Source organism: Truncatella angustata (assembly GCF_020726525.1).
Source record: "Truncatella angustata strain MPI-SDFR-AT-0073 chromosome Unknown BKA67scaffold_14, whole genome shotgun sequence".
NCBI classification, from domain to species: Eukaryota; Fungi; Ascomycota; class Sordariomycetes; order Amphisphaeriales; family Sporocadaceae; genus Truncatella; species Truncatella angustata.
Window position 1 is genome coordinate 186239 of NW_025763394.1, and position 12028 is coordinate 198266.

General features: G+C 52.1%; 4 protein-coding genes across 4 annotated transcripts; 3 read left to right on the top strand and 1 right to left on the bottom strand.

Annotated features, from left to right (window-relative positions):
• Positions 1–447: 447 nt before the first annotated feature.
• On the top strand, positions 448–3358 carry BKA67DRAFT_665336 (tRNA synthetases class I-domain-containing protein; the record flags this gene model as incomplete). Its single annotated transcript, XM_046108538.1, has 5 exons — positions 448–502; positions 556–888; positions 984–1489; positions 1552–2057; positions 2887–3358. 5 exons carry the CDS (start codon positions 448–450, stop codon positions 3356–3358), a joined length of 1872 nt encoding a protein of 623 aa, XP_045951028.1.
• A 274-nt stretch (positions 3359–3632) lies between these two features.
• BKA67DRAFT_697150 (uncharacterized protein) lies at positions 3633–4480 on the top strand (the record flags this gene model as incomplete). The annotated part of the gene is made up of 3 exons (XM_046109367.1): positions 3633–4079; positions 4137–4257; positions 4320–4480. 3 exons carry the CDS (start codon positions 3633–3635, stop codon positions 4478–4480), a joined length of 729 nt encoding a protein of 242 aa, XP_045951029.1.
• Positions 4481–5538: 1058 nt separating this feature from the next.
• BKA67DRAFT_528613 (vacuolar sorting protein 39 domain 1) lies at positions 5539–9273 on the top strand (the record flags this gene model as incomplete). Its single annotated transcript, XM_046098964.1, has 7 exons — positions 5539–5620; positions 5683–7068; positions 7135–7883; positions 7968–8391; positions 8445–8553; positions 8616–8672; positions 8730–9273. 7 exons carry the CDS (start codon positions 5539–5541, stop codon positions 9271–9273), a joined length of 3351 nt encoding a protein of 1116 aa, XP_045951030.1.
• A 201-nt stretch (positions 9274–9474) lies between these two features.
• On the bottom strand, positions 9475–10989 carry BKA67DRAFT_138021 (uncharacterized protein). The gene is made up of 2 exons (XM_046095045.1): positions 10412–10989; positions 9475–10359 (listed from the first exon to the last, which is right to left on the bottom strand). The coding sequence occupies exons 1-2, from the start codon at positions 10712–10714 to the stop codon at positions 9649–9651; spliced, it is 1014 nt and encodes a 337-aa protein (XP_045951031.1). The 5' UTR covers positions 10715–10989; the 3' UTR covers positions 9475–9648.
• Positions 10990–12028: the final 1039 nt, after the last annotated feature.

Genomic DNA, 12028 nt, shown 5'->3' on the forward strand with positions numbered 1-12028 from the left:
TGCCGTGGATACCACGATATTTCTATAACTATTTCTATAATTATCTCTAAAAATCAAATTACTTCGATAACAGGGTGCTTAGCTAGCTAGCTGGCTATCCGTCCTGTTAGACGGATAGGGAAAATATACTGATCCTAAATGGTGCTCTCTGGTACTCGCCAATTTCCGATCGTGATTACCGATTCGCTTAGATTAGATTACGCGCGTGTCTAACGAGCTCACGCAATTCGTGTCAGCAAAGTAAGCAAGCGCCGTAATGCTGTTGATAGTCCCCACCAATGTGCTTTATAAGCATGCATGGACCCGCATGATGCAGTGTAACGTCGAATACCTAGAAATGGCAAGTTCATAAATATATGTCTCCGCTACCGGTTTAAGGGTCCACGAATTTCCCTCCATGTTGCACTGCTGTGTGCTTCGGCTCCTTACGCACGATTGATCAGCACAATGATGCGGGAAGGGCAGATGACAACGCCGCGCAACGGTTGTGCCGCATGTAAAGGTAGGTAGTGGATAGGACCTAGAAGAAAACAAGAAGACACCTAACCCGGGCAGATCGTGCCATCCGTTGCGATCGCGTCAGGCCGAACTGTACAAACTGCTCTCGATCCAACCGGAAATGCCAGTGGCATGGTCTTAGGCTGTTCTGGCCGCGTGCCAACGATCGCCGGCGTGCTGTCGTCTCCGAGTCGCCTATGGTGTCTCCGTCACCCCCCACCGCGGGCCAAATCTCCGATGCACGGTTTGTCCACACATCGCATTGGGATATTGAGTTGTATCACAGCTTGACAAGATCTGTTCCGGTGCGCACCCTGTCTTTGCTACACGTACCAACGGTCTGGAACCCATCTAAGCTAGAGGACTCTGACCAAGAACTGTTGGAGTACTGTACGTTGTGCAAAACTCGCATAGCCACCTACCAAGCTCAGTCAGGGGAGGAAGTGCTGACAGTTCGTGTACACCATCTGTAGTTTGCTGTGTAGCGGCCACGTCCCTGGGTACCTTTGGCCACGATGCCACCGCCCTCGGCAATATCCTAGTTCGAATTGCCCTGCAAGGGGAGACGGCCTCAGCTGCGGCAGTGCTCCAGGCGGTGCTGGCCTTTTCTTCGCTACATCGCTACGGATTACAGTCCCAAGCCATCGAGCTTAAAATTGCTGCGCTGAGAAGCTTGGCAGAAGGATCTGTAGCGCCAACTCTGGATGCGAAAGAGACCATTCAGCATACTGCCACGGGGATGCTGCTTTGTTCGTTTGAGGTCCACCAGTCATCTTGCACTTCAGGCCAATGGACGGGATACCTCAGCGGCGTCAAGACGGTCATCAACGCGTCTTCTATCAGAACACTACTCCAGCTTGGCTCTGATATGGCCGTCTTGCTAGACTGGGTGCACTACCACGATGTTCTCGCTCACTTTTCACTATTACATTGGAAAAGAGAAGGGGCCCCGGAGCTCCAGTCGACTCCGACAGACCTCTTCTGGTCCGAGGTTCGTAAATGACAAAGGCTACATGACTAAATGAAGTGTTGATCTGATGTTTAATGTTTCAGATTTCCAGTCTGCCGCCGCCTGTTTTCTCCATGTTAAATCTGTTATCCCAAGTATGCGATACAGTATCTAGCAGCAAAATCCCGCCAGAAACCAGCGATAACGTGGGAGATTACAAGGGCTTCCTAGAAGTAATGGATTGGAGAATCAGGAGCCTACCGATACCAAAAGCCACACATGATAAAGATGGTGTTTCGGATGATGCGACGTTGGTATTGCAACTGTATCAGCTTGCTATGCTCCTGTATCTCAATCGCAGTTTTGAAGGTTTGATCGACCAACCAATCATCACGCAACAGCACATCGACAAAGCCTTCGCAATCTTACCCAGACTGAGTTCTTGTAGACAGCAATTTCCCATTCACGTCATTGGCTGTGAGGCGCGAACGGATGAGCAAAGGGCCGTCGTCCTCGACCTCATCTCCAGGACGGAGAAGATGAGCTCGTCCCGATCTTTCAATTATTGTAAGAGGATATTGCAGGCTGTCTGGGCCCAGGATGACCTCGCGTATGGGAGCAACATTAGCTATCGCGATAAGTTGACCTCAGTAATGAGCCTTTGTGTAGTTGTTCCTGCTTTTATATAGTCATTTTGTTTAATCATTTATGAATCATGAAGTACTTGTTAAAATATCAAGGCGAGGCTAGTTTATCTATATGTCGTGCGATGTGCGTAACTGGAAGGATGATGTCCGATACAGCGCGTGTTCAGGCCATTATCTGTTTTGTTGTGTTCTGCTTTCAGAATTCTCTGTCTATGCTCTTCGCGTTGTACATGTCGCGCACAAGACCATCCGTGACTATATAAGGATTGGATGATGATCTCTATAATCCTATATTACCCTGGATACATCGCCTTTCAATGACCGCCAAAGAACCTGGCGTTTGCAAACCAACTTCTCATCTGTGGCGGCACTTCATGACAAGTAGCGTGTCACGAAAATCAGACCTTAGGGGTAGGTAGTACATGTACTGAGACGTCGTTGAATTGCGGCCTAATGACCCAAAGCGCCTCGCGCCACACGCAAGAGGCGTTTGTAAGCTATGACACCAACATCGGGGCAAGAGCTCACTTTCAGAGAGCGATGAAGAGTGGGTAGCTAGATTGTTTTTTGGCCAAAATAGAGTGTTGACGCCAAGCCGCATGATATGTAAGGTAGCAAGAGTTCTACAGGTAGGTAAATGAGTGCTACAAGATTTCGAGGACTGCCACGAGTACCTAAGTACTAGGATGGAAACTTGTAGGATCGGTAAATATAGCTCCTAAGAGACTATAATAGAAGTCGGCTGACTGCTAAGCCCAGCCTGTAACCTTCCTAAGCAGCATGTTTTATCAGTGTCGAAGACGAAGACGGCGGGGGTGATACTGATGACGACTACTGGGTATGTGGCAGGACAGAACGCGAGGCTCAGGGAGAGGCTCAGGGAAAAGCAGAACAAAAGTTCCCGGGCAAGAAAGTGATGCTCAAGCGAGACGAAGACGTCTTAGATACGTGGTTCAGCTCTGGACTTTGGCCGTTCAGTACCCTTGGATGGCCAGACAAGACGTCGGATTTTGAAAACTACTTTCCAAACACGACTTTGGAGACAGGTTGGGACATTATACCATTCTGGGTGAGCCGTATGGTCATATTCTCTTTGAAATTGACTGGAAAGGTGCCCTTTACTGAGGTTTACTGCCATGGCTTGATTCGCGACAACGAGGGTCGGAAAATGTCAAAGTCACTCGGCAATGTTATCGATCCGATCGACATAATTGACGGTATTAGTCTCGACAGTCTGCATGAAAAGCTGCGGCAAGGTACCTAGCCCAAAGCGAGGTCAAGAATGCCGAAAAGTACCAGAAGAAGGTCTTCCCATAAGGTATTCCCGACATCGGGGCCGATGCCTTGCGGTTCTCGCTTATAAATTACACCCAGTCATCTGGCGGCGACATCAATTTCGACATAAAGACGATGCACAGCTACCGAAAATTCTGTAACAAGATTTATCAGGCCACAAAGTATGTCCTTGGAAAGCTTGGAAATGGGGTTGTTCCTCGTGAGAGCAGTGCTTTGACGGGAAAAGAGAGTCTGCCGGAGAGATGGAGCTTGACGAAGATGAACACCGCCGCAAAACAAATGAACCAGCACTCGAAGAGCGTGAATTCGCAAAGTCCACTCAGATCAGTTACCGGTTCTCGTATGATGAACTATTTGATATCTACATTGAGAACTCGAAATCGATCATCTCGGGTGGCACACCCGAAGAAGCTCATTCAGCCATAGACACACTCTACACCACACTCGAATCTGGCTTGCGACTCGCCTCTCCCTTCATGCCCTTCCTGGCTGAAGAGCTTTGGCAGCGGCTACCATGCAGACCATGCGATGACACACCCTCGATCACGATTGCTGAGTATCCAGAGTATGAAGAGTCCTTTCACGACCCGAAATCCGAGATGGCCTATGAGCTTGTACTGGGCTGCTCGAAAGGTTTCCATTCCCTTTTGGCGGACTATGCCGTCAAGGATAAAGGCGTGGTTTACATCGTACCGCTTAATCAAATGTCTCATGATACTGCGTTAGCTTAGCCTTCCGCGATCAAGTCACTCAGTGGCAAAACACCAGTGGATATCAGCATTCTGGCGGTTGGAAACGTCAGCCCTACCGGTTGTGCGGTATTCCCTGTTTCCGCCGAGGCAAATGTCTATCTTGAAGTCAAGAATCGTATACAAGATGCCGGAAAGGAGGCTGAAAAGATCAAGGCGAAATTGGCTGATGCAAGAAAGGATCAGACGACATCGACTCGCTCAGGGCAGAGCTGAGTAAAGTACAGGACAAGGATGTCGCCGAGGCCATGCAATCAGCCGAGCGCCGGAAGATGGATGTCGAGGCCAGATTGCGGGCATTGGAAGAGACCGTCACGATGTTTGAGAAGATGATGGTTTAGGCTGGATGTGACCCCTGTTGGGCAGTCGCCATGCCCTTTACTATAATCACTATCCTGGATAGAGACCCCGCCAAGCCCAGCACTGAACCTGCTGGGTAGACCTCCGTGCCGTGCCAAGCTGTCATCCGAGTGCGAGCTACCGCCGATTGCCAAGTCGAAGCGTTTAAGCTTGGCCTAAAACCGTGAGTAGGGCAATCTTGCCATACCTTTTCCTGGTCCCTGTATATTGCTTTCCTTGGAGATGGCCAATGCTGAGGATCTTCTCCAATTACGGACCGAAACTCGTGATCATCCTTGTCATCCGTCTCTCTTGGCATAGTGCTCACATGACTACAACGTGTGCAAGATATAAATTTATGGTACATCTAATAATGGAATATTCTGATTTTGGTATAAAGATGTATTAAAGAAATTGTCACTGATAGTTAGTGACTGCAAATAACATTCGAGCGACTACATAGTGATCAAGAGGATGAGCAAGGTAGGATCGTAAAAGACGAGACTTTGCCTGAGCCACGGGACTGGGGTGACTGTGTATACCTTGACACCAAGCAGACCTGTAACGGAACTATGTGTACACGAGGTCTATCGGGTAGCCATCGACCATTTAATGATGCTCGTCGCAGAAGGGGAACGTCTCCAGGCCTATAGTCTAGACTAGTTAGTCGAGTCTAGAAGCAGGGTTCTGATTGGGGCCATGACAGAAGAATTGGCGCACTGGCCACTAACCTTTGACTTGTAGGTTAGGTTAGGTAGTCTGCACACTCAACTGTGCGCCAATTCTTGTGTCACCCACCCCTGCCACCTTTTCTTTGGCAGGGTAGTTAGACTAACTTTCAATGACATAAGTTATTAATTAACCCAAGCTCAGTATCTCCGCAGGAAGTGCAGCTGATCAATGCCACAACCCGGACCAGCGTTTAACCTCGAACAGCTTGCGCCAACCCAAGCAGCCCTGCCTTCGTGACCAGCGCATCCATTCTCTCTGATGTTTATTCCCACCTGAACATTCGGAGCACATCTCCGGGCTGGCAACAGCCATCGCTATCGGCATTAGGATGCTCTCCGCTTTCACCGCTCGGCCCATCATCGAGCTGAAGCAGCGCGACAAGTCCAAGATCGAGACCATCCTCGCATATGGTATGCCCTCCCTCGTCTTCCTGCCTCCCTGTCCCCGATAGCTTACTTGGCCATCCGTGCAGGCGACCGTGTGCTCGTCGGGTTGAACACAGGCGTGCTGCGGGTCTATCGTCTCAACAGCCCTTCCCAACCCAACGGCGACGGCAACGGCAATGCCTCCGCACCCAGCAATGCACCCAGCGACGCCGACCGCCCAAATCCGAACACCGGCTCCTCTGCCAAGCCGACAGTGCTTTTGCGCGAAGTCGACAAGTTTTCTACCCGCGCCATCGAACAGCTCGCCAGAATCAAGGAGGCCAACCTCATCGTCTCCCTCTCTGCCTACCATGTCTCTCTCTACGACCTGTCCACCTACGAACTGGTCGAAACTCTCGCGCGAACTAAAAACGCAACCTGCTTTGCTGTCACCAGCAACGTCGTCAAAGATGCTGCCACAGGCATCCCCGAGATCATATCCAGGCTGGCAGTCGCTGTCAAGAGGAAGCTGCTGCTCTGGAGCTGGCAGGAGAGCGAGCTCAGCAACGAGGTCCAAGAGATTGTTCTTCCCGAGTCCGTGCGCTCCGTCACCTGGTCTACAGCCACCCACATGGTGTGTGGCATGAATGCCGGCTATGTGCTCGTCGACGTGGAGACCTCGTCCATCACGGAGATAAACGGGTCGGGCGCCGCCGCCGCAGGTGGACAGGGCAGTCGCTTCGGAGCTGCCAGCATGGGCTATATGGGGCTGGGCGGGTACATGCCCAAGCCGCTCGCTACCAAGTTGGCAGATGGCGAGATGCTTCTTGCAAAGGATGTCAGCTCGCTCTTCATTGATGCCGACGGAAAGCCCCTGGAGAAGCGACAGATGCCCTGGCAGAGCGCCCCCGACAACATTGGCTACAGCTATCCATACATACTCGCCTTGCAGCCGCCAGCCAAGGGTGCACTCGACGTCTGGAATCCCGATACGCTGAGCCTGATCCAGAACATCAGCCTGCCAGGTGCCGCACAAATGCACTTTCCGCCGCCCACCGTCAGTCTGGCGCACGCAGGCAAGGGCTTCCACGTGAGCAGCGACCGAGCTGTGTGGAAGATGGATGCCACCGACTATGACTCACAAGTCACCGAGCTCATCCAGCAGAACAAGTACGATGAAGCAATCAGCATACTAGGGATGCTCGAAGATGCCTTGCTCAAGGACAAAGTTGGCACCATGCGAGAAATCAAGATGCGCAAGGCCGAAATGCTCTTCCGGGCCAAGAAGTACAGGCAAAGCATGGACCTCTTCAATGAGAATGATGTCCACGCACCTCCAGAAAGGGTTCTCAGGTTATTCCCCAGGTCGATATCTGGTGATCTGTCGGAAGAGCCGGTCCAGGAGGAGTCTGTCTCGGAGTCGGAGCCAGAAACACAAGAGGCAGAAGAGGCGGAGCATCCCGAGCACGGCAGTACTGATGACGACAAGCCAAGTGTGGAAAGGGACAAGGATGCAGAGAAGGAGAAGCCGGCCGACAATGATTCCATCGCAGCACAAGCTGCCTCAGCAGGGCGTGGTGGCGGGTTCTCGAGATACTGGCCGTTGGGCGGAGGAGCGAAGAAAGCCGACTCGGATACTGCTTCTATTGCTTCCAAGAAAGGTCCAAGTACAGCTGATAAGGATGCTGATACCGCAAGCGTCAAGGCACCCAAAACCGAGCCCGCCCCCGTTGTGCCCAAGAGCACTACTCTGGAAGGCAAAGACTTGATGGAAGCTGTTGCAGAGCTCAAGTTCTTCCTCTCCGGAACCCGACCTCGACTTCAACGAGTGCTAGACCCTGAGACGGGAAAATTGAGGCGTCAAACCTCGGGACTATCTGATACGCAAACCACCGAATCATCCGAGGACCCCTCCAAGGGCGCCAGTCTTGATGCGTCATTTCTCATCGATACGTCAAAGCTAGATTCAGAGCAGGAACTCGAGGATTCCATTAGAGAAACTTTCACCCTGGTAGACACCACGTTGTTCCGTGTCTATATGCTGTCACAGCCCAACTTGGCCAGCCACCTGTTCCGCATCCCGAATTTTTGCGACCCTAAAGTTGTCAACGAAAAGCTGCTGCAGACAAACCGGTATAGTGAACTGGTTGAGTTCTTCTACGGCAAGAAGCTGCATCGTGAGGCATTGACGCTCCTCAGGAGGTTTGGCACCGCAGATGAGCAGGACCAGGAGAAGAAGACGGGAATCATGAACTGGCTGAAGCCGAAGCGAGGCGGGACCGGTGATAAAGAGCACGAGAACGAAGGGGTTCAGGAAAACGGCCCAGGACACGGGCAAGCCGAAACCGCAGATGGTGCTGATGCCGAGGAAATACCCATCGACGCTACTGAGATACCATCTCAACTTCGCGGCACGCGACGCACGGTTTTGTATCTCCAGTCGTTACCACCGGATCTTGTCGATCTTATCCTGGAGTTCTCCGAATGGGTTCTTCGAAGAGAGCCGGACTCCGGCATGGAGGTTTTCCTGGCGGACTCTGAGAATGCCGAAACGCTGCCGCGAGACCGCGTTGTCCACTTCCTGGCTGGTATCGACGAGAAGTTGGAGCTCAAATATCTCGAACATATCATTGAGGAACTTGATGATGCCACACCCGACTTTCACAATCGCGTCGTCGACTTGCGTGTCGAGATGCTGAAAGAGATGAAACAAGATGATGCAGCGAGAACCGAAGCGTCGGAGAAGTTGGTGCACTTCCTCCGGGAGAGTTCGCAGTACAGCCTGGGCCAAGCTCACAGGCTGATTCCGAGAGACGGTGAGTTGGAAGTGATCCCGTTCCCGGAGACAGCAGAGACTAACACAACACAGACCCTGTCTTTTACGAGGCATCAGCAATCGTTTTTAGCAACATGGGCAACGATAAGCAGGCACTTGAGATATACGTCTTTAAGATGCAGGACTATGCCAAAGCTGAGGAGTAAGAAAATCTTTTGTTTCGTGCTCATCCATCCCCCGGGCCATAATTGACCATGTATACAGCTACTGCAATCGTATTCAGAAGTCACGGCAGGACTCATCGCAGACGTCACCGACTACGTCATCTTTCCGCCGCTCGTCACGACCCTCGTCGCGACCCCCCTCATCATCTCAGAGACAAACGGAGGAGCCCTTGGACCAGGACGACCCCGATTCGCACCCTTCGATATACCATGTCCTTCTCAGTCTGTACCTCACGCCACCAAAGCCATATCAGTCGAACCTGGCCCCTGCACTAGACCTCTTATCGAAACACGGCTCCCGCCTTCCGGCGTCTTCGTCGCTGTCTCTGGTTCCTGATGATCTGCCGGTCAGGGCGTTGGAGTCCTACTTCAGCGGCCGCATCCGTGCGGCAAACTCGAGACTGGCCGAGAGTCGGGTCGTGGAAGGTCTGCGCAAGACGTTGCTGGTCGACACACAAGCGCTCCTCCTGCTCGGCGACGGCATGCCTGGCGGGCAAGGTGGGCGAAATAGAAGAGTTGTCGTGGGCGAAGAGCGGATTTGCGGAACGTGCCACAAGAGGCTGGGTAACACGGTCGTCGCCGTCCTGCCCGACAACAGCGTCGTCCATTATGGCTGTCTCAACAAGGGCAGCGGGCAGAGAAAGGCTAGTATAAGTGGTGGACGGGTGGTCGCAGGGGCCTGGGGTCGTGCCTCGTAGTGTGGCTGTATATGGGTACTGTAGCATATATGCATGGCGACGGTGTTCTCGTTGGCGAGCAAAACAGCCAGTGAAAGTTTAGTTTGGTGGTCATACCCCTTTGCAACAGGCAACCGATTTTTCCGAGCTTGATAAGATTGTCGTCCTGTGGGTCTGGGCCGTGGAAGCCTGAGTCTCTGCCATCGACCTGCCACTTCTGACCTTTGTCCTTGATCGTATTGTGTCCCCCCCTGCATCCCAGTGTCTCCAATTGTTGATATGACCTCGAAAGCCGTTCTTCCCAGACTCTTTATCGCCAACGCAACGAATCTCTCATCCCCAGCACACCTTTCGTTGGGCGTAAAGGTGCTTCTTTTTCTTCTTCTTCTTCTCCCCTCAATCCTCCTCCTCCACGACCTCCTCCCCATAGTTCAGCTCCTCGGCCTCCTCGTCAATCCTGGAACCCTTCTTATTCTTGTTCTTTTTCGAGTTCTTCTTCCCCGCGCCACCCCCCTCCGTATCATCATCAGCAGCAGCGGCGGCGGCAGCCTCCCGTGCCTTGTCCTCCTCCATCCGCAGCGTCAGCGCCTCGTTGATCCGCGCCTGCGCCGACGTCACCGCCCCCCGGAGCGAGCGCAGGTACTCGGTCGGCGGCGCCGAGGGTTCCGCCGGCAGCGCCGGCAGCGGGGTCGCCAGGGCGAAGGGCTCCGAGGGCGTCGTGGCGGCGGAGGCGTTGGTGTATTCGGCGCGCAGCTCCGAGGCGGGCGGCGTCATGGCGGGCGAGGGCGAGGGGTGGGAGAAGGACGAGGAGAAGAAGAGGATCTGGAGGGGTGTTGGGAAGGTTGACGGGAAGGCGAGCGGTCTTGCGCGCGAGGTGCAGGGCAGGGAGAGGTGTGGCATTGGATTTCGACGGGCCGACTGGAGATAGGGAGGGTCAGGTTTTGTATGCGCCTCCGGGGTGTCGCGACGATGGGGATTGGATGGGGTTTTGTTATTTCGTTTTTGTTTTATCTTATCGGTGATGGCGGGGTTGGCGTTTGGTTGCCCGGATTGCTTCTGCGGCGGTGCGGGGTCAACGTTCGGCTTTGGAATCGTCACTGTGTATAACTAGCACTGAGCTTCAGTTGATTGTCTCTGTTAATTGCATTACGTAACTCACCCGGTGTTTTTTTTTTATAGAGAGCCCTGCTTGGTTGGGTCTGTACCCAGGAACAAAGCAGATGTACGGAAGTACACCTACGACTCGAAAATCAGGAATGTATTCAAGGATGCAACACGTCCAGCAGCTATGGTCTCGGGCTTTCTGCGCAAGATCCTTGTCTCCGTGAAGACCGGCTTCCCAGCACCCCATACGCGTTGTATCGGATATCGTATGTTGACTATAACTTCGTATGCAAGTCATCAAGGCCATTCCTAGACTCGAATTTGTATCGCTGTGAAGATGGACTTGTCCGACCACCATAATGTCGCGAATGGGCCCTGGCAGTCTACGGGAAGGGGCAGGACAACTTGTCTTGAGGAGAACTGCTCTTTTTCACCCCACCCAACATACTCGATGTGCGACTCTTGAGTCTTGCCGGCCTCGGTTTAAACTCTCATTCACCACAGCTCTGCTTAGGGAAGTGGCCATAAGCAGGCTTCTCTATTAAACATATATTCCATCGAAGCCACATTCATTGTCTTTCCAAAGACCTCTGGCTGTTCAGTCAGGCAGTCTCACTGTACTGACACGAGAGACAGTTTACTCAAAAATCATGACCACATTTTACCGTTTCGCTCAGCTTCCGGAAGAGAGCTCCCGGATTTGAGCTGGTAGTTAGGTGGCCATCCCTGAGAGGAGTCTAAATCTCTACAGATGCCGTTGTGGATAGATATATATATACATATATGTGTGTGAAAATGCTCGTGGGACCAGCATTCAGGCACCAGACTAACACGATTTGCTTAGCATTAAGAGCCAGACAGATGGATACTGCAGCCGGCAAGGAACAAAAATGGACATGTTGGGCCGAACGAAACTAGCAAAAGCTCGTACTCAACGAAATGTAAATATGCTTTCCGGAACCACCGTAGTGTTGATAAATTTCTAGAATTTTCGAATCCCTCCTCGTCTATCTCTCAAATTCCACCCATCTCTGGATGTAGCGCAGATGCATGTTCCAAGTTGATCGAGCATTCATCTCCTGCGTTTCCAAGCACGCTGAGTGAAGTAACATGAATCGCTACTTCGTTCGGTATTTCTTCCGTTGAATGGCAGATCGACCGACACATCTCCACACAAGTTAACACGATACCTAGTGTTTGTACTGCGAAGGCATTGTTAAAACAAGAACTTTGGCAGAGGCTCATCCAGCCAAAATCTTGGCCTACCACAGCCGCCTGCCAGTACCATAAGAGCTTATTGCACCATAATTGGTAGTGTTCTTCTCGTCCCAAGGAAACCGACTTGGCGACAAGAGGTCCCCCGAGCAAGACGTCCACGAGATTACAAGCGATGATCTAAATCCCAGGGAAACTGGTGGGAGAGTCTGCGGCTATGGATTGGGTCATGTCGGAGCCTGTCGCATCTTCCATCGCTGAATCTCAGGTAACAGTCTAACCCATTATGTTTCCGGCGTCAGGATACACAAGATTATTCAGAGCTCTCTTAGTTGTGCAGTTCCTTATCTACATGATCATAGACTGGCAAACTCAAGCCGTTAAAGAAGTACATGAAGCCGGGATTTGCGTCACCCTTTCGGGTACTCTATGCGTGAGTGACCCAGGGAGTGGGGGC